The 24753-nt window shown below is 65.3% G+C and overlaps 7 protein-coding genes across 7 annotated transcripts in view; 4 read left to right on the top strand and 3 right to left on the bottom strand.

Annotated features, from left to right (window-relative positions):
• Window positions 1-1704, bottom strand: part of AMSG_09205 (TPR repeat protein) — a 6375-nt gene extending 4671 nt beyond the window's left edge. Inside the window, exon 1 of the mRNA XM_013899456.1 lies at window positions 76-1704. Coding sequence (XP_013754910.1) covers window positions 76-1518 — 1443 coding nt within the window. The 5' untranslated portion in view covers window positions 1519-1704. The remainder of the gene's footprint in view (window positions 1-75) is intronic.
• Window positions 1705-2506: 802 nt separating this feature from the next.
• Window positions 2507-3989, top strand: AMSG_09204 (UVB-resistance protein UVR8; the record flags this gene model as incomplete). The annotated part of the gene is made up of 2 exons (XM_013899455.1): window positions 2507-2663; window positions 2744-3989. 2 exons carry the CDS (start codon window positions 2507-2509, stop codon window positions 3970-3972), a joined length of 1386 nt encoding a protein of 461 aa, XP_013754909.1. The 3' UTR covers window positions 3973-3989.
• Window positions 3990-4443: 454 nt separating this feature from the next.
• Window positions 4444-7842, top strand: AMSG_09203 (SET domain-containing protein; the record flags this gene model as incomplete). Its single annotated transcript, XM_013899454.1, has 3 exons — window positions 4444-6036; window positions 6081-6753; window positions 6786-7842. The coding sequence occupies 3 exons, from the start codon at window positions 4444-4446 to the stop codon at window positions 7823-7825; spliced, it is 3306 nt and encodes a 1101-aa protein (XP_013754908.1). The 3' UTR covers window positions 7826-7842.
• A 79-nt stretch (window positions 7843-7921) lies between these two features.
• AMSG_09202 (pre-mRNA-processing-splicing factor 8) lies at window positions 7922-15091 on the bottom strand (the record flags this gene model as incomplete). Its single annotated transcript, XM_013899453.1, has 4 exons — window positions 7922-9358; window positions 9394-13386; window positions 13455-14507; window positions 14537-15091. The coding sequence occupies 4 exons, from the start codon at window positions 15089-15091 to the stop codon at window positions 7922-7924; spliced, it is 7038 nt and encodes a 2345-aa protein (XP_013754907.1).
• A 524-nt stretch (window positions 15092-15615) lies between these two features.
• On the top strand, window positions 15616-18467 carry AMSG_09201 (uncharacterized protein; the record flags this gene model as incomplete). The annotated part of the gene is made up of 2 exons (XM_013899452.1): window positions 15616-16940; window positions 16969-18467. The coding sequence occupies 2 exons, from the start codon at window positions 15616-15618 to the stop codon at window positions 18398-18400; spliced, it is 2757 nt and encodes a 918-aa protein (XP_013754906.1). The 3' UTR covers window positions 18401-18467.
• AMSG_09200 (uncharacterized protein) lies at window positions 18425-21388 on the bottom strand (the record flags this gene model as incomplete). The annotated part of the gene is made up of 1 exon (XM_013899451.1): window positions 18425-21388. One exon carries the CDS (start codon window positions 21386-21388, stop codon window positions 18425-18427), a length of 2964 nt encoding a protein of 987 aa, XP_013754905.1.
• A 1210-nt stretch (window positions 21389-22598) lies between these two features.
• On the top strand, window positions 22599-24658 carry AMSG_09199 (uncharacterized protein; the record flags this gene model as incomplete). Its single annotated transcript, XM_013899450.1, has 2 exons — window positions 22599-23711; window positions 23747-24658. The coding sequence occupies 2 exons, from the start codon at window positions 22599-22601 to the stop codon at window positions 24656-24658; spliced, it is 2025 nt and encodes a 674-aa protein (XP_013754904.1).
• Between the last annotated feature and the right edge of the window lie 95 nt (window positions 24659-24753).

Below are 24753 nucleotides of genomic sequence, written 5' to 3'. Positions count from 1 at the left end.
GCTTGGCCTGCCTGATGTCCAGCGCCCGCATGTACGTCGCCTCAGCCTCATCCAGCTGTCCTGCGCCTGGTACACACCCGCCAGGTTGTTGAGCGTGGTCGACACGTCCAGTGCATCCGGTCCCAGCTTGGCCTGCCTGATGTCCAGCGCCCGCATGTACGTCGCCTCAGCCTCATCCAGCTTGTCCTGCGCCTGGTACACACCCGCCAGGTTGTTGAGCGTACCCGCCACGTACAGTGCATCCGGTCCCAGCTTGGCCTGCCTGATGTCCAGCGCCCGCATGTACGTCGCCTCGGCCTCATCCAGCTTGTCCTGCGCCTTGTACACACCCGCCAGGTTGTTGAGCGTGGCCGCCACGTACAGTGCATCCGGTCCCAGCTTGGCCTGCCTGATGTCCAGCGCCCGCATGTACGTCGCCTCAGCCTCATCCAGCTTGTCCTGCGCCTCGTACACACCCGCCAGGTTGTTGAGCGTGGTTGCCACGTACAGTGCATCCGGTCCCAGCTTGGCCTGCGTGATGTCCAGCGCCCGCATGTACGTCGCCTCAGCCTCATCCAGCTTGTCCTGCGCCTCGTACACACCCGCCAGGTTGTTGAGCGTGGTCGCCACGTCCAGTGCATCCGGTCCCAGCTTGGCCTGCGTGATGTCCAGCGCCCGCATGTACGTCGCCTCGGCCTCATCCAGCTTGTCCTGCGCCTTGTACACACCCGCCAGGTTGTTGAGCGTACCCTCCACGTCCAGTGTATCCGGTCCCAGCTTGGCCTGCCTGATGTCCAGCGCCCGCATGTACGTCGCCTCGGCCTCATCCAGCTTGTCCTGTGCCTTGTACACACCCGCCAGGTTGTTGAGCGTACCCGCCACGTACAGTGCATCCGGTACCAGCTTGGCCTGCCAGATGTCCAGCGCCCGCATGTACGTCGCCTCAGCCTCATCCAGCTTGTCCTGCGCCTGGTACACACCCGCCAGGTTGTTGAGCGTGGTCGCCACGTCCAGTGCATCCGGTCCCAGCTTGGCCTGCGTGATGTCCAGCGCCCGCATGTACGTCGCCTCAGCCTCATCCAGCTTGTCCTGTGCCTTGTACACACCCGCCAGGTTGTTAAGCGTGGCCGCCACGTCCAGTGCATCCGGTCCCAGCTTGGCCTGCCTGATGTCCAGCGCCCACTTGTATGTCGCCTCAGCCTCATCCAGCTTGTCCTGAGCCTGGTACACACCCGCCAAGATTTCCAGAAGAGCAGCAGTAGCCATGTCCGGGACATTGGGCGCCTCCACTGCACTGCAGACCATCTCCTTCGCCCCAGCGTAGTCATCCACACGCTTCAGCAGCGCAGCACAATTCCTTGCTGCCCACCACCACTCCCTCCTCGCCACTCCGGCCTCTCCGCCCTCCCCCTCCAGCGTATCCCGGAGCACCACCACCGCAGTCCGACCCATCGAGATCCAAGCCTCAACCACGTCCCGAACAGCTCGGCCAGCACCAATAGCTTCCGACACCTTGAACAACTCGTCCTTCACCTGCATGGCGATCCGTTCGAGCTTCTTCACGATTTTCTTCCGCTTTCCCTTTTCACCACTCCGCCGGTCTTCTCCCTCAGCGACATGGCAAAGTACTCCTTCCTGGCCTTGTTCAGTACCTCCGTCATCCTCTCCACATCCTCCCGTGTGTACACACGCTCGGAGGACATGGTTACGTTTGCCCTTTCCACCTGCTAGACTTGAGAGAGCTGGTGCCCTCCGCTGCTTCTCCGTTTCGCCGTGTCGCACAGGTTGTTTCTATTGTCCGAACGTGTGCCGTCGAATCTACCGAACGTCTCCGCCGAGTCGTCGCCGGCCATTGACATCCAACAGCTGCGATTGGTGGTGATCATGCTGACGATAGCCCTTTCCTTCGACCACTTCTTCGACCACAATCGCCCGGTATTTGGGCATGAGGCTCGGCCCCTACGTCGTTCGCTGGAGGATCTCGCTCACGTCCTCGCTCGGGTCAACCCCGCGCGCCTCAACGCCAGGGCAGAGACTGCCTTCGATGCCATTGGCGACTGCTGGACTCCACGATAGCTCTCGTCACTCAATGGCAACAAGTCGGAGCTAGCTAGATCACCGTCATTCGAGAGAAGCCAACGTCCAGGTCTGTTTCTTTGCCAACTATCTCGTCATCTGCCAAACCACTGTCAACGCCGACGTGTGAGGGGCGAGCAAATGAGCAGCTGTCGGACATCCGCCACACACGTTGAGGGCGTGCATAGGAAGACATGATCGCTTTTTTTCTGGGCCGTGGAGACCTTTGACGACTCTGACGCGATCGTGATGTACTGGCCGGATCATTGTGGCTGTTGTCCACACCCGATCGAGACGGTGATGACAGCTTTCCGGGCTCGCAGCAGTCTCAGCCTCATCATCGGCCCAAACCAGCGACACAACGGCCACTCCACCACACACCCCTCCCACCCACCCACACCCCACACCCCTCAACCGACACACACACACACACACACACACACACAATATCATGACCGACGGCCTCTACACGTTCGGCTCGGGCGAGTGCGCCCAGCTCGGTCTCGGCCACGACCGCAACGAGCTGCTCCCTGTCCACGTTGCCCACCTGCCGCACACCCGCCTCGTCTCCATCTCCCTCGGCGACGGCTACGGCGCCGCAGTCACCGGTACGGAACTCCCTCCTTCTCCCCTACTTCCTCCTGCACGCACGCCACCTCGCTACTCACTGCCTGCTGCTGCAAGACAGACGATGGACGTCTGTTTACCTGGGGCGATGGCGATGCGGGCCAGCTCGGCCACGGTGGCCACGAGAGCGTGTCCACGCCCAAGGAAGTCACTGCGCTGGCGGGCGTCACCGTTGTCGCTGTCTCGATGGGCTGTGAGCACACGCTCATTCTTGATGCCGATGGCGATGTGTGGTCGTGCGGGACCGGTGACTACGGCATCCTTGGCCATGGCTCGGAGAACGACGAGTTTGTCCCGCGCAAGATCGCCGCCCTCACCGGTACCACCGTTGTTGACGTCTCGGCCGGCACTGGCCACTCGGGTGCTGTCACTGCTGACGGCCAACTGTTTCTCTGGGGCTTTGGCGGCTTTGGACAGCTCGGTCTCGGCACCACAGAGACCATCCTCGAGCCGACGCCTGTTCCTCTTGACGGCAAGATTGCCGTTGATGTCTCATGCGGGATGCGCTGCACCGCCGTTGTCTGCTCCGACGGCTCTCTCTACACCTGTGGTGACAACGAGTGTGGAAAGCTCGGTCTCGGCGACCTGGAGCCTCGCCTCGTCCTCACCCGCGTCGACCGCCTCGCCTCCGTCTCTGTCACTCAGGTCTCCATCTCGGAAGGCTCGGGCGCCGCCGTCACCAACGATGGCGCGCTCTACTCGTGGGGTCACGGCCGCATGGGCAACCTTGGCCACGGGACCGAGACCAATCCCGAACCACTCGTCCCACGCGTTCGCGTTGCCGGTTACAACTACGAGCGCGACTGGGCTGTTCCAAAGCGGGTCGCCGCGCTCGCTAACGTCCATGTCGTCCACGTTGCCATGGGTCCCGAGCACTCGGCCTGTCTCACTGCCGACGGCCAGGTCTACACCTGGGGCGAGGCCGCCAATGGCGAGACTGGCCACGGCGACACCTTTGATCGCATGGAGCCCGAGCGTCTTGACTTTTTCGATAGCCTCGGCTCGGCTATCATCGTCGAGGTCGGTTCTGACCACACCGGCGTCGTCATCGACTCTACCGCCGCCTCTGCCCCCGCCCCTGTTGCCGCTCCATCGGCGACCAGCTCTTCGCCCACCACGCCAGCCGCACCCGCCGCTTCTCCCGCCGCCTCCGACCCTGCCCTTGCCGCCCGAGTCACTGAGCTCGAGTCTGCCCTCGCAGCCTCAGTCGCCCGCTCTGATGACCTTGCTGAACGCCTCGCCATCGTCGAAGTCCTCCTCCTCGATGCTCTCAAGACCCAATCGTCCTAAATCCCCACCACCTCCAACCCGCCACCAACCCGCCACCCGCCGTACCCACTTTTCGCCCATCCCCCCCCCCCTCCCTCCCCTTGCCCAAACCCTCACCACACACACACACACACACTTCACCCCCGCCCACCCCACATGCAACGCCCGTCGTTCCGCCACCGCGGCGGACGCGGTCGCAGTGGCAGCTACTCCGGCTCGTACTCGTACTCGTACTCTGGCGACGGAGGGTACGGCGAGGGCGGTCGCCGCCGGACGTCGCCGCCGCCACCGCCACTGCCCCACCACCATCCGCACCAGCCGCCACACTCGCCGCCACACTCGCCGCCGCATCACCCGCCGCACTCGCCGCCGCATGGGTATGACGACTATGCCGGTGGACGCTCGGATCATCCGCTCTCGCCGCCGTACCCGCCGCCGCACCACCAGCACGCGCACCATCTCCCTCCACAGCAACAACTCCAGCACCAGCACATGATGCCGTATGGCGGTGGCGAGTACGACGATCACATGCCACAGGCCCCGCACTCGGTCATCCCGCTCGACATCTCCGTCCGCAAAGCAGAAGTCAATGCCAAGCTCGATCCCGTCCCCATCCGCACCATCCGCGTCTACAAGGCCGAGCCAGACGAGGACGACATCTCACTGACAGAGCGGACCTTTGTCTCGCCCGTCCTCGGCGGCGACTGGAAGCGGGTCTCCATTCGCTACCCGCTCGCGCTGCGTGACATCGTCCGCTTCCGCGTCAACGGCATGGCCGGCAACGACGAGGTGACTGCCGCTGCTGCTGCGCCGCGCCCGGCAGATCCCCGCGACGGCCACTATCCGCTCAAAGGCGCCCGCCGCCTTGTTCATCGGCCCACCATTCCGCGTTGGGCTCGTCGTGGCGGCCTCCAGCGTTCTGCCGCCACCGCCATGGACGTCCTCGTCTCTGGCCTCCCCAACGACACCGCCGAGGCTGCCATCGGCCAGAACATGGCCCGTGCCGGCGACATTGTTCGCGTCAACATGATCCCCTACCTCGCTGACCCAACAACGTTCTCCGGTGTTGCCGTCGTCACCTACGCCGACCATTCTGGCGCCAACGCCGCCGTCCGCATGTTCCGCCACACCCCGCTCCTTCACTCTCCGGACGTCTCGGTCGTCCTCGACCCGACCGGCACCTTTACCACCCGCGTTGTCAACGCTGCCAATGACGCCCATGCCCCGGTTCGGGGCCTCGACCACTCGCTCGTCGCCGGTCCCGACTCGCACTTTTCTACCGTCGCTAGCACCGCCTCGCGCCCGCCTCTCCCGCCAGGCCAAGCCCCGCTCCCTTCTAGCGGCATCCAGGACCGTATTGCCGCCATTCTCGGCGCCGCGCCGCCGCTCCCGCCCGGCCCAGCCCCGCCGCTCCCGCCCGACTCGGCGCCGCTGCCAGAGACCCCCGCTCCGCCGCTCCCGCCCGGCCCAGCACCGCCACCTCATCCACCGCCACTCGCCGATAACGAGCTCGGGGGCGACGAAGACGGGGAGGTCTCAGACTCAGGCTCGTCGTCGCTTTCACTCTCGGATCTCCGCGCCTCTCCGCAACACGTTGCGACCATGCCGTCCGACGACGATGACACCGCAATGGACGAGTCGTCCGACGCGGAAGTGGCTCCACTCCCTTCAGCCACGGCGTCGGCGCCGCCAGCTCGCGCTCTGCTCCCGCCGCGCATGCTCTTTCTCCGCGCACTGTCATGGAGCCAGTCCACACCGCTTCTGCACATGGTCGAGACGCTCGATAAGAGCTCTTCGGGTGCCCGGCTCTTCTTCACCGCAGCCGGTGACGTCGTTGTCGGTCTCGCCCGTCGCGAGGACTCAATGGCGCTCATTTCCGCCAACAACACTTCCGACCACACCATGTTTGTGCCTTACATGAAGTCGCCCGACGCTCAGCTCGGCGAGCTCGACCTTGCTCCGGTCCGCCGCCGCCCGCCGCTCCCGCACGCCCCAGACCTCCTGGCTGCGCTCAAGACCAAGCTCCACACCTCGGTCATGTCGGCTGTTATGCGCCAGACCGTTGAGAAGCCGGTCATTGCCCACGTCAACTCGTGGTACGCCCATCACAAGCAGCAGCGGCTCGCGAGCAAAAGTCCGAGACCAAGGCCCGCGCGCCAGCTGCGCCAGCGCTCTCGGCCATGCCCGCGCCAGCTCTCGACGGATCAGATGCCCGCGACGTCCTGCCTATTGCCTCACTTGCCTCCATCCAGGTCCAGCTCACTGACGAGCAGCGAAAGGAGGTCGACGCCCGCGCCGCCGCCGTCAAGCGCCGCCGCGCTCGCATCCTCCGCGAGCGCGCCGCTGCCGCCGAGCGCACCCGCAAGCTCACCCGCCGCAACGATGAGGACGATGACGACCTCGAGGGCTTCCTCGATGACGGCCCGCTCTCCGACTCGGAGGGCGACGCCTCGTTTGCTTCCTACTCGGATGCCGACGACGACGACGAGTCGGGCTCCTACTCGGACGATGGCACCTCGCGCTGGCGCAAGGCCACCGCTGGCGATGCGCTCGAAATCGGCGACCACACCAGCACCGTCGCCCCGCGCAAGAAGCGCCGCCGCGTCCTCCGGTCAGAGTCCGACTCGGGCGACGCCGAGGCCGACCTCAAGCAGCTGGCTCGCTCGCTCGCTCGCTCTTCGGCCTCGCGCCGCCACCGCCGCCGCGATGACACCGTCGGTGGCTTTATCGTCAACGACGACTTTGTCGAGATGTACTCATACTCGGGCTACGAGACAGATGAGGAGCAGCCGGCCGTCAAGCGTGCCAAGCACCTCACCGGCGCCCCGTCCCAGCCGAGCGACGCCGCGCCAACTGCGCCTGCCAACCCCCGCGCAAGCGCAAGCGCAAGCGCAAGCGCGTCCACGGCGTCGAACGCATGTCTCCTGTCCCTGTCGACGGCCCCGACGCTGGCGCAGTCGCCGCTGGCTCTGCCGTCCGTGCCCGCTTGCCCGTCTTTGGCGCCCTCGACGCCGAGGACACTCGCTACCTCGCCGCGTACATGGCGAGTTGTGGGCCCGAGCTTGCGGCCGTGTTCGACGTCGACTCGGTGCTCAATGCCGCGGCGACAGACCGGGTTTCCCAGCCCGAGATCGTCGACCTGCCGCCACCACCCGGCGGCTGTGCCCGCTCGGCAGGCTACGTCAAGTCGGAAGGTCCCAAAGACAAGAGCGCCATCTACATGCCTCGGTCGGCGGCCGCGTCCGGACAGGGCGATGCCGCCGGTCCCAAGCGCCTGGAGGCTGCCGCCGCTGCCGGGGCGGCAGAAGCCGCGGCTGCCGGCGTGAAGGGCGGCAACACAACCCGGTCGAACCGGTCCAAGGCCCGCCACATGGTCCACGCGCTCGAGTCGACCCTTGGCGTCCGCCCGTCTGACTTTGGTCTCGGCGTCGACACTCTCACTACTCGCAAACGGCGACTTCGCTTCGACCGCTCCTTCATCCACTCGTACGGTCTCTTCTCGGAGGAGGACATCGAGGAGGGCGGGTTTATTATCGAGTACGTCGGCGAAGTCATTCCGGCCCTTGTCGCCGAAGTCCGCGAGGCCGACTACGAGAAGCGCGGCATCGGCTCGTCCTATCTCTTCCGCATCAACAAGGACCACGTCATTGACGCCACCTTCAAGGGCTCGGTTGCCCGCTTCATCAACCACTCATGCGACCCGTCGGCCGTCGCCAAGATCGTCACGCTCGACGGCCAGCCGCGCATCGTCATCTACGCCCGCCGCAAGATCTTTGCCGGCGAGGAAGTCACCTTTGACTACAAGTTCCCCCGTGAGGACGACAAGATCCCCTGCCTTTGCGGCGCTGCCACCTGCCGCGGCAGCCTCAACTAAATCCTGCCCAACTGTTACCGCGACTGCTGCCGCGTCCACGCCATCACCATCATGTCCTCTCTGCTGCCGGCCGAGAGGTTGTGTACCCATTTACAATCACGCAAACACGTCCTCGGCGTCGACGTCCTCGATGCCGCCAGCAGCGTCGCCGCCGATGGCAAAGTTGATAAAGTGCGACGGCCGGTGCCGCTCGTCGTAGAACGGGAGCGGGTTGCCGAGCTTGAGACCGTACGACATGTGCTTGGTGTGCTTCACGCCCATAAAGTTGTAGTTCCAGCTGCCGGGTGACGGCACCATGCAAAAGCCAAGGAACCGGTCCGAGAGCAGCATCTGTCCGCGCGAAGCAAAGCTCGGCATAAAGCCGGGCGGTGCGTCGGCGGCTGTCCGCGCCTCCTCAGGCAGCGACGCGCCCCACTCGTGCCCAGCCTCGGAGACCGAGTACGCTGTGAGCGAGACCGATCCCGGCGTGAGTGCGAGAGTCACCACCAACGCCGTCGCTGGATCCCACGCCGTCGAGACAAGGCCAGGCCCGCCCTCGGGGTGCTCGGCCGCTTGCTGCGCTGCCTGCTTGACCGACCGCGCGGTCATGTGCGCGTGCGCGATGACATCGCCGTGGCCGAGCGCTGGGCGCTCCTCGCCCATGGTGTGCATCCAGCCGAGCGGCTCGAGGCCGTCGAGGTGCGCCGAGAGCGGAAGCGCGTGCGGGACGGTGACCGCCGCGTGAGTTCCCCACTGCGGGACGAGGACAAGTGCGCGGACCTCCTTGACTGCGTCGTTGTCGGCCGGCGAGCCGCCGTAGAGGAAAGCTGCCACCTGGGTCCGCAGGTCGGCGACACGCACAAAGTGCTTGAGCAGATTCTTGGGGAACACGTACGTGAGCTGCGAGCCGGCGAGCTGCGGCGAGTTGACAAACACGTTCGAGGTGCGTAGGTGAAGGTTGGCGGCGGCGATGGCCCGGACCCGCCAATCGGTCCGCGACGCAAACGTGTCCTGCTCGAATCCGGTTGTGCTTGTCACATTCATCTCTTCGCCGAGTGCGTTGACCGTTCGGGTGGTGACCGCGGTCGCCGGGCCGGCACCGGCAGGCGTCGACTCGTCGAGCGCGGCAAGCTCCTCGGCCCGCGCGTCCGACGGCGGCGCAATGTCCATGCCCAGAATGATGTCGCGGATCTCCGACTGCGTCAGCGACGCCACGTTGATGCCGTGCTTGGTTCCGTAATCGGCGAGAATGAGGTTCTTGAGCGGGTCCTCCACCTGGATCCACTCCTCATCGGTGAGCGTCGGCCAAACATGGTTGTCCTTGGTCGTCACTGACCGCGACGGCCGGAGAATAATCTTGGCCCGCTCCGGGTTGACGTGCAGCGCCCGGAGAATGAGAATGAGCCGCGAGAACGCCGTGTACGACGAGACCGACGAGAGCCAGTCGTCGTACAGGTTGAACAGGCACATCTTGGGCTCGGTTGCCTGAAGAATGAGGTCGCCGAACTTCTCCATCTTGAGCGCGGCCTGGAACGGGAGCGTGAGGTCCGAGCCCTTGATGACGATGTTGGAAAGTCGAGCAGGTGGACCTCGAGCGGGTCGAGCAGGCCCTTCTTGGTGGCAATGACTTGCCGCGGCTGCTCTTCCACGGGCAGCGACCGAATGAGCGCCGCCACCTCTTCGGCGGTCTTCCACCGCGCGAGCTGCGAGAGCCGCTTCTGTCCGGCCCACACCGAGGTGTGGATGACCTTGAGATAGAGCTGGCCGGTCCGCGGGTTGAAGATGACGATGGCGCCGTTGATGGGCTTGGTCGTGATGTTGCCTTCGAACGTGCGGTGGACAGTGACCCGGTACACGTTGGTGTCGTCCACAAACCAGATGACCTGGTCCGAGAACAGCTCGCCGTAGTTCTGCGAGTTGAGGTACGCCTCGGTCGGCTCTGACGAGTACAGCTGGAGCGACTTGCGGACACGCTCGCGGAGGACGTACAGCGCCGGGTTGGCCTTCATGATCTTGGCCATCGCCTGCGTCACCAGCGGCTTGACGCCCGGGAACCAGTTGCCGTAGCCCGAGTGGAAGTTGTACGCGAGGTCGACGCCGAGGAGGACCCCGGTCGGCGACGGGTAGATCGAGACGTCGTCCATAGTGTAGTCGAGGAACTTGGCCCGCACGTACCGCTCAATGTCATGCCGGTCGTAGTCGCCCCACCGGAGCTGGACATCGAGCCAGTACTTGCCCGACTCGATGTCATCGTACACGTCCGTCAGCTGCGAGAGGAGCGACGGCTTGGAGATCGGCCACTTGTACGCCGCAAAGAGGAGGATGTCTGAGCACGACGAGTTGAGCTTGTAGCTCTTGCGCGGGTGGATGGTCTCCTTCTGCACAGTCTCGATCTCCAGCGAGTTCATCTCCTGGTCAAAGACCTGCAGCAGGTCAACCACCAGCGACTGGTGAATCTTCTGCCACAGATGCGCCCGGAAGAGCGAGATGAGCGAAATCTTGAGCGTCGGGATCTTGCCCTGCAGCGTGATGCCTGTCAGGTCGAGCTGCACCGCGTAGCCTACGTACACGTTGGCCCGGTTGATGGTCGGCGACCACCAGAGCGCAAACCGCCGGTTCGGCACCTTGGTCAGTCCGCCACGCTGCGCCACCGTCAGCCGCTTGTACTTCATCGACTCCTCAAAGCCAGATGACTTCTCCCAGAACAGGCCCTCCCACGTCGGAAAGTACGTTGCCGCAAAGAGCGTGTGCGCGAGGATGGCTTCTACACCGCCGAGCGCCTGGATCACGTCGGTCCGGTAGTTGTTGAGGTACCACAGCTTGCCGTCGTGCCGCGAGTTGGTCCACCAGAACGGGTTCGACCGCAGGATCTGGAACCGCTTGTAGAACGCCCGCGCCCGCCAGCCCTTGTCGAACGCGAGCGTGTGCCGGTCGCGCTGGAAGAGCGTGTTGATCCGCGGAATGCCGCGGTCCCACGAGTCTTCGAGATCCTCGAGCGTGATCCGCCGGTTCTGCGCAATCGCGTCAGCCCGCTTGAGTGCGTACTCGGCCCACACCCGGACCGAGTCGCGGATCTCAGACTCCCACGGCTGGATGTAGCGGTAAAGGTTGGGAATCCGCCGCTCGTCGGGGTTCGACTTGGCCGAGTCGAGCCCGGCCCGAAAGTGTGTGATGCCGCCGGTCTCTGTCTGCCGCGACCACCGGAGGTCCGACGCCGGAATGAGGATGTGGCCCATCGAGAGCATGCCGAGCCCGCCGAGCTCCTTCGGCGTGTAGAAGACCTGGACCGGGAACCTCGTCGGCATCTTCGAGTTGAGCCCGATCTTGATCCTCGTCTGGACCTGCGCCTCGCACTTGACCAGCACGTCGAGCAGCGCCGGCGTGTTGATCACCGCCTCGCGGAAGTACGTCATGAGGCCCACCACCGCTGTGTTCCACTTGTTTGCCACCTTGGCAAACGTCGTCGCGCCCGAGTTGACCAGCACTTGCCTCACCCGGTTGCGGAAGGCTGTCACCGACTCCTCGTCGACCATGAGGAACGCTTGCGCCGTGATCTCCTTCGACGCCGCGTTCTGCAGCGACCACACCCCGTCGTGCTGGACAAGCTCGCCCTTGGGCGCACGCACCTTGGGCAGCAGCCGCACCTCAAAGCCGCCCATGGCAAAGAGCAAGTTCGGGTTATCGCCCGAGTAGACCGACACAAACGAGTCGTCCCACTCGAGGGTCGTCACCGACCGCGGAAGCCGGCCTTTGAACTCCCAGAACACGGCCCGCCCGAGGTTGACGTCGTGCTTCTTGAGCCGCATCCGTGCGTCCGCCGGCCACACTCGCTTGTTGTTGTACCCGACCATGTTCTCGTTGTTCGGGTCCGGGTGCTGCGTCAGATACCGCTGGATGAGCTCACTCGACTGCTCGCCGGTAAAGGCGAGGACCACGTAGATCTTGTCCACAATCCGAGTGTACGCCCGGATCGGGTGCTTGGTCTCCAGGAACGTGTTGCCGCCAAACGAGAGGTAGTCGTGCGGCGCCGCGAGCGGACCCACAATCTCCTCAGCCCGGTTGAGTCCGAGGACGCAGAGGTCGAGGAGAAGGCCATAAAAGGCTCCGAGGAATGGCGCAAACTGCAGGCCGCGGATCACGCCGTACGAGTTGACGTGTGTCATGTCCTTGAACGCCAGATTCACATTGTTCTTAGCCGTCATGTAGTCCGCCAGGTTGTGGTCGAGGACAAGCCGGAGGAGCTTGTTGAGCAGGTTGAGGTCCACCTTTTCAAACATCCGCTCAAACTTGGACTCGAGCACCACCAGCGACGCGCCGTCCGCCGTCTCCCACCCGCCGGTCAAGTTGTTGATGCCCGACGCAAACTTGTACACAAGCACAGGCAGCGGCTCCGAGTCGGCCGGCTTGATCCAGTTGGGGAAGAGACCCCGCTTGTCGGCCTCGTACCAGAGGTACTGGTCCAGATACGAGTCGGTAATCTTCTCCAGCGGCTCGATGTCGTAGATAGGCAGCAGATGTGTGTACATGTCCATGAACCTCAGGCCGACCTCCTTGAACGCCCGCAGCGAGAGTAGGTGCCGCTTGATCCGGGAGAGCGCCTCGTGTGGGTTGTCGTACGCCTGCTCGATGAGCCCGAGCTCCTCGCGCTGCGACGCGTTGAGCCGCGCCTTGACCGAGTAGTTCTCCTTGAGCCGCTCGAGCGCGAGAATGAGAAGCTTGGTGTCGTGCTTGTACGAGAGCGGCGGGAACGGAATGGGCGCAAACTTGCGCCGCGCCAGCCACTGGACCATGGTGGTGTACAGCGCGACGGCCTCGGCCTGAGAGATGTACGGCCCGTCCTTGAGGTAGTTGTGCTGGCGCTCCTGCTCGGCCTTGAGGTACAGCCGTGTCAGCCGCCCAAGGTTCTTCTTGGCCACAATCTTGTCCACTGGCGCGCCGCGGTTGATCCGCTCGCGGTTGTAGTGCGCCACCTTGGTCCACCAGTCGGCCTTGGCCTTGACGTACCGAAGAATCATGGCCTCGATAGGCGCGGGCATGCCGGGCACCTTCCACGGGATGTTGGCCTTCCATGCCCGCCATGCCTCGGACAGGTGCTGCATCACCACGTGCGTCTTGGACGCCTGCACGCCGGCAGGCATCATGTCGAGCAGGTCGTGCATGACCGCAGCCCGCAGCTCAAGGTCAAAGTGCGACTCGACTCGCTGCTTGGAGATGGTTCGCGTCACGCTCGCCGAGTTGACGCGGCCCTCAAACTGGCGAGCGAGCAGGTTGCCGAGCCACCGCTCGAGGAGTGGAATGACGCCGCGGAGGAAGAAGCACCACACCCGCCACGACGGGAGCCAAAAGCCGACTCCCGGTCCGGCGCCCACTGCTCCGGTGTTGAACCGCGAGTAGATGACGTTGCGGAGCGCCTTGGTCTCGCGAATCTGCTTCATCACCCGGTACTTGTACCGGTACATGCCCGTCAAGTGCCCCACATTGGCAAAGAGGTGGTGGAGGCCGTCGGCGAGCTGGAACGCGTCGATGTTGCGGATGCGGTACGAGACGTGCGTGTCCACCACGAGCTTGGTAAACTTGAGCAGCTCGCGACAGAGATGGAACGCGTTGCCGAACCGTGACTTTTGCGCTCCTTGGTTGTCAGCGTCTTGACCGGCTTGAGCGTAAAGTTGTAGTCGAGGTGCAGGTAGCGGCAGCCCTTACGGTGGATGAGCAGGTTGAGCGCGTTGTAGCCCTGCCGCACAATCTGGAGCCCGGCCTCCACCCAGTCGAGCGAGGTCGTCTGGAAGAACTTGGTCTTGGCGAGCGTTGGAAAGAGTCCCTTTTTGGAGACGCCCGAGCCCGGCGCTGCGCTCGCGCTGCCACTCGCCTCGTCCTCGCCGGCTTCCGCCGCCGCCGCCGCCTTGTTCGCGTCGAGCACACGCGCCTTGGCCGTGGCAATGGCGTTCGAGACCCAGGCCTTGAGCAGCTTTTGGTAAGAGACACGAATGGCGACAGACTTGGACGAGCTCAGCCGCTCCTTGAACCACGACGAGACGAGCGGCACGTCGAGCGCCCGCTTCGTCCGCCCGGCGCGGGTCGAGAACGGCGGCGGCGCCCAGTAGAGCCGCAGCGCGTCCGCAGTCGCCTCCGGCTCGACCGGCAGGTCACTGAGCGCGGCCGCGAGAGGGAGCGGTGCCACTGAGCACCCGGCTGGTGCAAAGGTGCCAGTAAGAAGCGCTTCGGCCTCAGCGTCGTCCTCATCCCACGCCTCAGGATCCGAGGCACCAAAGAGGCCGGCGGCCGCTGCCGCGCTCCCGTTCTCGCGCGCAGGCGGAATAACGTGGTACGCCGCGTCGTAGGTAAACGCCGGGAGGTCTGGGTCCGTTGGCGGCACGTAGACCGAGGCTGGGTAGTGGTAGGCCGGAAAGGCGATGGCCCTCGGGCGCGAGTTGTACACGTGCGGAAAGGCGACCCGGTAGTCGTTGCGCATGTTGCGCCGAATAATGATCTTGTGCAGGTCGTTGAACTCGTTCCAGTCCTCGTCGGCGGCGTCGTCATCGTTGAACAGCGGCTCAAACTTGGGCCCGCCCGGCAAGACAGCCGAGAGCGACTTGGAGGTCACAAACGACGGCAGGTCGAAGAGATACCCATAGTTCGGGTCGGTCACGTCCGAGAGCAGCTGCGACGCGAGCCGATGGAGCGTGGCCATGATGTCCAGCGGGAGCTCCACTTTTTGTACGACGGCCCGTTGACGTGCGCCGACGCCGCAAGTGGGCGCGGGTCGTAGAACCAATCGTACACCGGCGCGTCCTCCAGCGGATCCAGCTCCATCGCAATGGGATCGAGCGGAAGAACATCAAGAATTGAGTCCGAGTAGTCGATCGGCGGCTCTTCATCGTCAAACGGCGGGAAGCGAAGCCGCTTAAAGTGGGCGCGGTCGCGCTTCTCGTGGCGCATCATCACCCACATCGTGCCCCACTGCGCGGCAAAGACTGGCTCGATGACTCGCGGCGTCTCGTTGACAAACGTAATGGCGCCCGTGACGTGGTAGAGGACCTTGACCTCGCGGACAGACTCCCACGGGAACGGCATGTTCTCCAGCAACTTGTACACCGCGTGCGGCAGGTACTTGAGCGCGCCGAGGAACAGCCGCTTCTCCCGCGAGTACCGCTTGTTCGACAAGTCGCCGTGGTCGCGTACCACCTTGCGCAGATGCTCCGGCGGGAACGGCGCCTTCTCGGGCGCCTGGTAGCTAAACTTGCGCTTGTCCGCGTACCGCTTCTTGTTCAGCGCCCGCCACTTCTTCATCTTGGCCTCTACTCCAGCATCCAGCTTCTGCGCCTTGCTGCCAGCACCATGCGGCGGGCCGCCATGTCCCAGTCCAGGCGGGGGGGCTCCGGGCATGGGGCAAGACAAGGGGAGAGGGGAGGGGGAGGGGCTTGCTGCTACTGCTGCTGCTGCTTTGCGGGATTGATCACCTCCGGTCGCGGTGGCGAGTGACTCGGTTGGGGATGTAGGGTGGGGTGGGGGAGATGGGGGTTGGGTGGGGCTATGGTGAGGGGTGGTGAGGGGGGTGGTCGGGGAGGGGGGAGGGGGGGGAGGAGAGAAGGGGTGGAGTGTACGGGAGGGTACCGGTGGTGGCGAAAGTGCCGGCGGTGGAGGAAGAGGGCGCGGTGCGATCGTGATCGTGATCGCGACGGCGATCATGATCAGCATGTCGCCCTATGTCATGCCATTGCCACGACTCCTCCGCATCACCACACCACACCACACCACCACACCACCCTCCCTCCCTCCCCGCCCTCCCCGCCCCCCCTCCCTCCCCGCCCTCCATGGACAGCCCTTCCCCCGTGGTCGAGCTCGACGTCCACCCAGCGCGCAGACGGACGTCGACCAAGGGCAGGACTCTGACGTCGGCCGCTGCCAAGCCGCCGCCATGGCGAGACACCATGCTGCGCTCGAGGCCTGTCCGCGCATCGCTCTCCGTCTCTGCCTACGCCACCCCGCGCGCTGCGCGCTGCCGTATCCGGCTGCTTGGGGCTACATCGCTCGACGACATTCCCGCTGGCGCCTTCGTCGAGACCGTCGTCGGCTCCTCACGCGCAGTCACTCAAGTCCAGCTTGGGACACCTCTCGACGACGGCCTCGGACTCAGCTGGACACCCCATGACGTCGGCGCCGATCTTGAGTTTGAGCTTCCGCACGCTGCAGCCGTTGCCCTCATCAAGGGCGAGCAGCTCGCTGAGGATGGTGATGGCAGCGCAAGCGACGGCATCGCGCTCACCTTGTGGGGCTATGGCGGGTCGGCGCCGCCGACCTTTGTGGGCCACGTGGTGCTCCCGTTTGGAGAGCTTGTGGTGGCAGACGACCACAGCGAGGCGACTGAGACTCGGCTCGTCCTCGGCAAGATGTCGGTCCGGCTTCTCGACTGGCTCTCGCACTCGATCCTGCACGTGGCGCTGCCCGAGGCCGGTGCCTTTCGCTTCAAGAACACCTCGTACTACCAAGTTGTCCGTGCAAAGGTCCGCGAGCCGCTGCCGCTGCCGTCGCCCATCTGCAAGCGCGACAACATCGCGTTTGAGCTCTACACCACCGAGGTGACATATGTCAACGGGCTTACCGTCCTCGCGCAGGAGCTCTACGGCCCGCTTCTAGCGGCGGCCGACGCGAGCGCAGGCGACTCGCCGGCGCTCCCGTACGCGCTCCCGGAGATGATCCCCGCCACCCAGCTCCGCCTCATGGCGGCTAACCTTGAACTCCTCCTCCGCGGCCATCTCGCGCTACTCGACGACATCGAGGCGCGGATCACGCACTGGTCGGCGTCGTCCACTCTTGGCGACCTCTTTGTCTCGGCCGTTCCGCTCTTCTCGGCATACTCCAAGTACTGCGCCGCCACCGAGCTCGCGCTCTCGGTCCTCGCCGCTGCTGAAAAGACATCGCCGCAGTTCTTCGCCTTTGACCTGCAGTCGTGCCGCTACCACGGCGGCTCCAACTTTCGCGCCCTCGTCATTCTCCCGGTCCAGCGCATTCCGCGGTACCGGCTCTTGCTAGCTGACTTGCTCAAGGCCACGCCGAAGCAGCACCTTGATGTCGGCCCGGTCTCGGCTGCGCTCGCCTCCATCACCAAGGTGGCGTCGAACATCAACTCGGCGCTGTCGTCCATCGGCGACGCCGAGGCGCTCAAGCGCGCAGGCGTCCCGCACTTTTTGCGCCCGGCCGCACTTTTATCGCCAAGGCCGCGCTCTCGCCAGTCTCGCTCCGCTCCTCTTCTACGGCGTCCTCTGCTCCGACGTGCTCCTCGTCGGCTACCAAGAGTCCAAGAAAAAGCCCATGGACGTCGTATACGTCTTTCCGCTAGTCACCACATGGGTCGAGGACCTCCGCGACCTCGACCCGCAGACCGCCAACAGCCTCTCGTTTGAGCTCTACACCTGCGAGGCCTCACTCTTTGTCTACGTCGACTCGGTGGACGCCAAGGCCACATGGATCGCCGCCCTCCGGCGTGCCATCGCAGACGCCCTCGCCCTGACTGTCGGCCCAGACGAGCCGCTCCCGGATCCAACGCCCGAGGGGCTTGCCACCCGCCCGGCCGCGCACTTTTACTACGCCGACGGCTCCATCTACATGGGCGCGCTCCGCTGCGGGGAGCGCCACGGCCAGGGCACCCTCATCCAGGCCAACGGCGACCAGTACGACGGCGCGTGGTTCGAGGGCGAGCGCCACGGGCAGGGCCGCCAGTCGTACGCCTTGCCGAGCGCCAAGTTTGCCGTCCTCGAGGGCGAGTTCTTCCACGGCGTCTTCCTCTCGTCCACAGCCTCAGCCACCGTCTCCATGCCTCTCGCCGGCTCAACGCTGTCGGCCAACTCGCCGTCGCTCTCCATCGCCTCCATCGCCTCCCTCTCGCGCGAGCGCCAGGGCTCGACCCTCGCCCCAGTCCCGCGCTCGCTCCTTGCCACGCCCGAGTCCATCCTCCTTGCCTCGCGCCGCAACCCGCTCCGGGTCCGCCGCGAGGCACTCGACTCGCTGCCGCGCGCTCCTCACCCTGCGCGCCCCGCCCTCGCCAAGGCGCTTGTCGCTGTTCAGGCCATCTCGCCGTCATCGGTCGCCCTTGACGACGGCGGCTCAGTCCACGCCCAGCTCAAGTCGTTTAATGGCGCCGCGCCCATTGGCCTCGACCCGCCGCCGCTTGTCCTTCACGTCGCCCCGGCCCCGACAGGCGCCGGCGTCTGGAACCTCGACGTCGCCTTTTACACCCACGGCGTCTTTGTCGTCGCCATCCGCAACGGCTCCCACCTTACAGACGTTCTCTCATTCGAGGTCAAGCAGCCGCGTCCGCCACCGCACGCCTCGCCGCTCCGCCCCGCACCCGCACCCGCCGCCCCGGCCAAGCCCATCGTCACCGTCACAGACGTCACCTTTCCGCACCGCCAGGCGCTGCAGGCCCGCTCCCGCGCCCCGCCACCCAAGCCGCCTCCGCCCACCCTGATCGACGCCTCGTCGGCGCCGGCACTCTGCGGCACAAGACCGCGCGCCGACTCGGTTCACTTTTCGTCGTCGTCGTCGTCGTCGTCGGCCTCGTCGTCCGAGTACTCGGCGTACTCGTACGGCGACCTGTAAACAGGACGCAACTATGTGCTTCATTCAGGCGTCGCCACTCGCCGCCGCCGCGTACTGCGCCCGCCGCAGCGCACCCAGCTGCGCCCTTGTCTTAGACAGCTCATCCTCGAGCTGGAGGATCTTAGTCTGCAGCTCCATCTCCTGGATGCGGGCGCGGGTGAGCGAGGTCGGCGGCCCAGCTTGAGCCTCGGGCGTGCCCGGGCCTCGGGCAGCGACCGCAGCGCGGAGCGCGACTAGCAGGCCCGCAACCGCGCCATCGACCGCAGAGCTCGCGCGCCCGAGCGAGGCATGCAGCTCCGAGCCCGGCTCGGTCTTGGCCCGCGACGCAGCCAAAATCTGGCAGATCGACGACTTGACCAGCTTGGCCCGCGCTTCGGCGGCGTGGACCGAGCCGCTCCCGGCCACCACCTCTTCGCACGCCTCCACAAGCGCCTCGGTCGCGCTCCCGCAGTGCCGAGCCGCCGAAATGAGGCCCTCACAGTACATCTGGTTTTCCACGTACCGCCGCTGTGCAGCGCTTGATCGCGATGGCTTGGCAAACGGGTTCGTCGAGCTCGCCCCCGTAGGCTCGGCCTCGGCCTCGGCTTCGGCCACTTGCTTCTGTACCTCAGTCGCCGCGCTCACCAGCGCCGCGATGCCCTGCGCAATGTCCATCGACGCTGCAAAGACAGGCGCGTCGGGCGCATCGCCGCTTGCCCGTCCCCGCGCCTCTAGAGCTGCCACGCTTGCCTGCAGTCGGTCCACAATCGCCTGCACTTGCGCCGCCACCTCGGCGAGCTCGTCGCCAAACGACGACGGCCGGCCCGGCTGTGTCGCACCGCCCGGCCACGCCACCAACAAGTCGTCGATCTCCTCGTCCGAGTCGGACGACGAAGTCTCCAGCTCCCACTCCGACTCGGACTCGGTCGCCAGCGCGAGTGCAGACCCCGAGTCTGGTGCCGCGTCTGGCGCCACTGCGGGGACTTGCTCTCCGCGAGCGAGCGCCGCGTCGAGCGCAACATGCGCCGCATTTTCGAGCGCTGCACTCTTCTCAAGTGTAGCCAAGGCGCCGTCGGCACCATCCAGGCCGCCGGCGGCCACAATGGCAAACGCACGCACCGCCGCCAGCGCCCGCGACGCCTCGGGTCCGCCCGCATTGTCGGCCATCGCCAGCGCCGTCTTGGTAGCTCCCATGAGGTCGGTCAGCGCGCGCGAGAGCGTCACCGACCGCTGCAGCTGCGTCGCTGCATACTCGGGATACGGCAGGTGGCTGTCAAGCGAGGCCAGCGCCCGCAGTGCGCCCGACGCCTCCCGCAGCGCAGAGAGAACTGCGTCAAGCCCGGGCCGCGCCGACGAGAGTAGCGGGAGCGACGCTGCTGCCGCGTCGATGTTCTCGCGCATGCCCGCCAGAATCGCCGAAACAAGCTCGCGTTGCTCGAACCGCGCCCGCTCTTCCGAGCTCTCCAGCAGTGCCGTCGACTGGACAAGCTGTGCATGGACTGCTTCCAGGCTGTCCGAGTCTGGAGCACCTTCCGGCTGAGCTCCAGGCGCAGCTGCTGCGGCTGGGGATGTCGCCGTGGCAGGCGGCGCTGCCACCGGGGCCGACTCGACGCGCACAAGCGAGGTCTCGAGCGTCGGCAGCGCCTGCGAGACCCAATCAAAGGCCGCCGCGGCGGTATCGCCTGGTGTGCTGGGTTGAGGAGCCTCGGAAGGCTTGCTGTTGACGACAGGCGCTGGCGCAGCCTCGGCAGTCACATCGGTGACCGCGGCCCAGTCGAGCGCCTCGAGGTCAAGGAGCGGAGTCGATCGCGAAGAGCTGAGCGTGTCGGCGGGCGGCGCCACAACGGTGGCTGCCGGCGCTGCGGCGGGCGTCGCTGTGGGTGTTGCCGTCGGTGAGGGCAGTGGGAGCGGCGGCCGCGAGACGGCGTCCTCGGGCATGCTGAAGAGCCAGTCGCTCTTCTTGGCCTTCTTCTTCTTCTTAGCCGACGACGTCGGCGTCGTCGGATTCGACTTGCTCTTCCCGCCGTAGTTGGTGACGACATGGTGCCAGAGCGGATCGTTGGCTGGCGGCGCAGCGCCCGGGGTGGTCGGCGGGGTGGCAGCCGAAGAAGTCGCCAGCGCGCGGGCGTCATAGTCGGGCAGCGCGAGGATGGGCATGTCGGCGCCGAGGACCGGGATGTCAACGATGGCGGCGAGCGGCTTAAGCGTCGACATGTCATAGAAGAACGACCGGAGCGAGGTGTATAGCGCAAAAAAGCGCTCCGAGAGGTAGGCGACGACGTCGGCGAGCTCGTCGGGCTGCGGGCGCGAGGTCGAGACCAGATGGACCATAAAGGCCTTTGCGTAGGAGAAGAAGACAAAGGCATCGTGGATGGTCGGCTCGGCAAAGGCCATAAACGGCTCGGGAATGGCCTCGCCGGGCGCCGGAGCGGCAAACAGCAGCGTCTGCATCCGCACCGTGTGGTCAAGCAGATCCATGAGGCCGGCCACGACGTACGCCTGGTACCGCGCCGGGAACGACTCGACGTGTGCCCGGCGGAGCTCGTCGGCAGCCTTGAAGCCAACAAAGATGGGGAACCGGTTCATAAAGATGGCTTTGTCACGGACAAAAGCAGCATGCTCGACAACGAGCTCACAGTAAGGACCATACGGCGAGGCGATCTGCGCCTTGAAGAAGGCCTGGATGTCGATGAGCAGATCGTTGAGAGCAAAGATGTCGAGCGAGACCTGCGGATGACCTTCGATGGACAGGGTATGAATAACAGCAAGACTCTTGGCCGCCACCCCGACAGACTCCTTCATCTTCCGCGCCTTCAGTATGTGCCACACGATGCTCAGGCCAGACGCTGCCTCGTACGACGCCAGAATCAGCCTCCGCACATGCTTCCTCTTGGGGAACGTCTTGGTCGCCGCCGCTGCCTTTCTCGCTGCCGTCGCAAGGCTCTTCTCAAGCCCAGGCGGTGACACTACCTCTCCTTCAGCGAGTGCTGCTCCAGGGAGTCCTTCCATGCTCGTGGTCGGGTGAGGGGGTGACGTGTGCCGCAAGTGCCCTCGGTCGCATCAGTCGTTCATTCCTCCGCGTGGTTCACGAAAGTAACACCGCGACAAAACCGCAGCCAATCGATTGATGCCGACTCGATGGAACTGATGCCAATCGATCGAGCTGATCGATGGAGCTGATCCTGACTCGATGGTGCCGATCTTGACTCGATGGTGCTGATCTTGACTCGATGGTGCTTGATCCTGACTCGATGGTGCCGATCTTGACTCGATGGTGCCGATCTTGACTCGATGGAGCTGATCCTGACTCGATGGAACTGATGCCAATCGATCGAGCTGATCGATGGAGCTGATCCTGACTCGATGGTGCTTGATCCTGACTCGATGGTGCCGATCTTGACTCGATGGAGCTGATCCTGACTCGATGGTGCTTGATCCTGACTCGATGGTGCCGATCTTGACTCGATGGAGCTGATCCTGACTCGATGGAGTTGATGCCAATCGATGGAGTTGATCGATTAAGCTGATCGATGGAGCTGATCTTGACTCGATGGTGCTTGATCCTGACTCGATCGAGCTGATCCTGACTCGATGGAGTTGATGCCAATCGATGGAGTTGATCGATTAAGCTGATCGATAGAGCCATATCAACACGCGCACACACACACGCACACACAACATAATCAACTCGTGAAGACACCTTCCTGATGTGTGCTCTCCGACTTTGCCTCCGCCTCTTGTAAAACGGTCTGATTCCTAACCGCCTGCCATGGCCTGTAGCAATCACAAGGACACATTTTTGAGATCTACAATTCCAGACGGCTCAGTTGCAGCCGATGGTCATCGGCGACAAGGGCAACAGCCATCCATCCTGCCACGCATCTAGCCACCCCGCCACTCAACACTCAACTGACCCTCCAATCTTCTCATCTTTCCAACCAGCCGCTCTGCATCCACTGAATCACTCGCCAACCACATGCCCTGACCACATCACGCCATCGTGGCCACTGTTGACTCCCCCCACCCCCTCCACTATCCCCCACCCCCCCTCCCCCCCCCTCCACTCATTCCATCGATTGCCCGATACTGCAGCCCGCCTCCGATCCCCCTCCGCCCCGCCCCCATCCCCTGGCAGTCCGCAACGACCAGCGCCAGCGCGATCACCGCCCGCGCACCGCACCACCTCACCCCCCCCCCTCCCCCCCCTCCCCCCCTCACCATGTCCCGCACCCCACCTCCGTTCCCAGACAAGGTGAGTCCGTCTGCGGTGGAGGAGTACACCCGCCAGCTATCGGCCTGGCACCCTCCTGTGGCCAATGGCATTGCCGAGGGACCTGTCCTTGCTGCCGCCCTCCTTGCCCACCTACCGTGTCCGGCCATTGTGGCTGCGCTCTCTGCCCGCATTCCGTCCACATCGGCATCAGGAAGCTCTCATCCACATCCGCAAGCCATGCAGAGTGCACGTGGTCATCCGCTGGCTGCTCTGCTCAAGCTCATCCTCACTCGCATCATCCACGGGCCGCTCGCCCCGCCGGTGGCTGCCCTCCTCGCCAAGCTCGACGCCGCTCTCCTCGCTCCGCTCATCGTCTCGGGCGCGCTGGCCCCGGCTACTGCGGCGGGCCTCGCCGCCGGTTTGATGGTCGACTTGCTGCCGCCGAGGGCCGACATGCCTGTCTCGCCAACCGGCTCTGCCGTCCTCGTCCTCCTCTCAACCGCCCTCGTCCCGGCTCTGCTCGCCGCAGACTGCCTCCCGGACGAGCTCGACGTCCTTGCCAGCCACGACGCACTGGCGCTCAGCCAGCTGCGGGCCCGCCCGGCTGAAGTTCTCGCCGCGCTCCCGCACAACCCGGATCCGGAGCGCATCGCCCGCCTCGCCCGGCTGGTTGCCGCCGACGAGCAGGGCCTTGTCGCCGCTGCGCTCGCGAGCTGGCTCGTTGCGTCGCTCGCCCACCTCGGCTGGGCGCCACCCCTCTTCGCCGCCCTCGCCGTTGGCACTCCGCCGACTGACGTCTTGGCTTCGCTCACTGCGCTGACCACGAGCACGGCTGGCGCAGACTTCTTTGCCCCGCTCGAGGCCAAGCTGCTCGGCGCGGTCGTTGCAAGCTCGGCCCGGGCGTCGCCCGCCTCGCTCGGGCCGTGGCTCTCTGCGCTTGCTGCGGCGTACACACCTGCGCTCGAGTCGCTGCTGAGCGGGGAGCTTGTCGACGCCGTCCGCGCCGCAGGCGGCCTCTGCCCGCAGCTCTGCATCTCTCCGCTACTCGACCTCCTCGAGACTGCAAGCTCTGCACACCCCTCGAACCAGCCGTGGTACCATGGCGCCGGCCTTGTGCTCGTCACCACACTGGCAACAAGCGGCGCACGGACAAGGTCTCCGCTGAGGTCCTTGCCGCCGCCTTGCAGCGGGTGCCGTCGCTGGCAGCGGTCGATGCTCTGCTCAAGTCGCTGCTCTCGTCGGCAGCGGGGACGAACGCTGCCGGCCTCTGGGCATGCTCCGTCGACAAGCTGCTCTCTGCGCTCCCGCCGCTGATAGAGGCAAACGACGAGGGCAAGGCCAAGCAGGTGCTCGGCGCGCTGCGGATGGTGGCCACTTCGCCGTCGTTTGTCGAGCTCAGCACCGGACAGGAGGTGCTGCGCAGGACGCGACTGCTGGTCTCGCTCGCCCGAGCGACCCCTAGCATTGCCGCGCCGGCCCTTGGCCTCCTCGGCGCCGCGCTCGCTGCAGTCTCGGCCAAGGATGAGGTGCTGGCGGAAATGGAGACCGCGGCGCCGGGCGTGGCCGCGACGTCGGGCGCGTTTGTGCTCTCAGTCGAGGCGATCCACTCGCTGCTGGAAGAGGTCTGGGTGCTGATGTTGGCCAGCATGCAAGATGCCGACGCTGCCCAGCATCAGCGCGACATCCTCGCTGCAGGACGGTCGGTCATGCACCACCTCGGCTGCTTCTCCGAGGCCTCGTTCCACCACCTGGTCATCACCCTTGTCGACACGGCCTTCTCGCATCTCGCCAACAACCTGCTCCGCGCCACGCCGACGTACGCCTCACTCGCGGACACCCAGCTCTCGCTGCTGGCACGGGCGAACGCCTCAGGCGAGGTTCCAGCCCAGCTCGACGTCTCGACGCTCGGCATGGAGCTGGCGGCGCCGCTGACACAGCAGCTGGCAGCGGTGGTGAGCACCCGCTCGACCACCTTTGTCGAGCGCACGTCGGCCTCATTTGAGGCCTTTGTCTCGCGCCCGAGCTCGCTGCTGGAACAGACCGCAGCGCCGGGTTCGAGGGCATGACCGGCGGACAGATGCTGAAGCTTCGCGGGGCGCGGCAAGCGGCGCAGGGCTTGTCGCCGGGCGGGCAACGCGCCCGGGCCTCCCGCTCTCGAAGT

Source organism: Thecamonas trahens (genome assembly GCF_000142905.1).
Source record: "Thecamonas trahens ATCC 50062 unplaced genomic scaffold supercont1.45, whole genome shotgun sequence".
Classification (NCBI taxonomy): Eukaryota; order Apusomonadida; family Apusomonadidae; genus Thecamonas; species Thecamonas trahens.
Note: the sequence above shows the minus strand (reverse complement) of the source record. Positions and strands in the feature narration are given on the sequence as shown.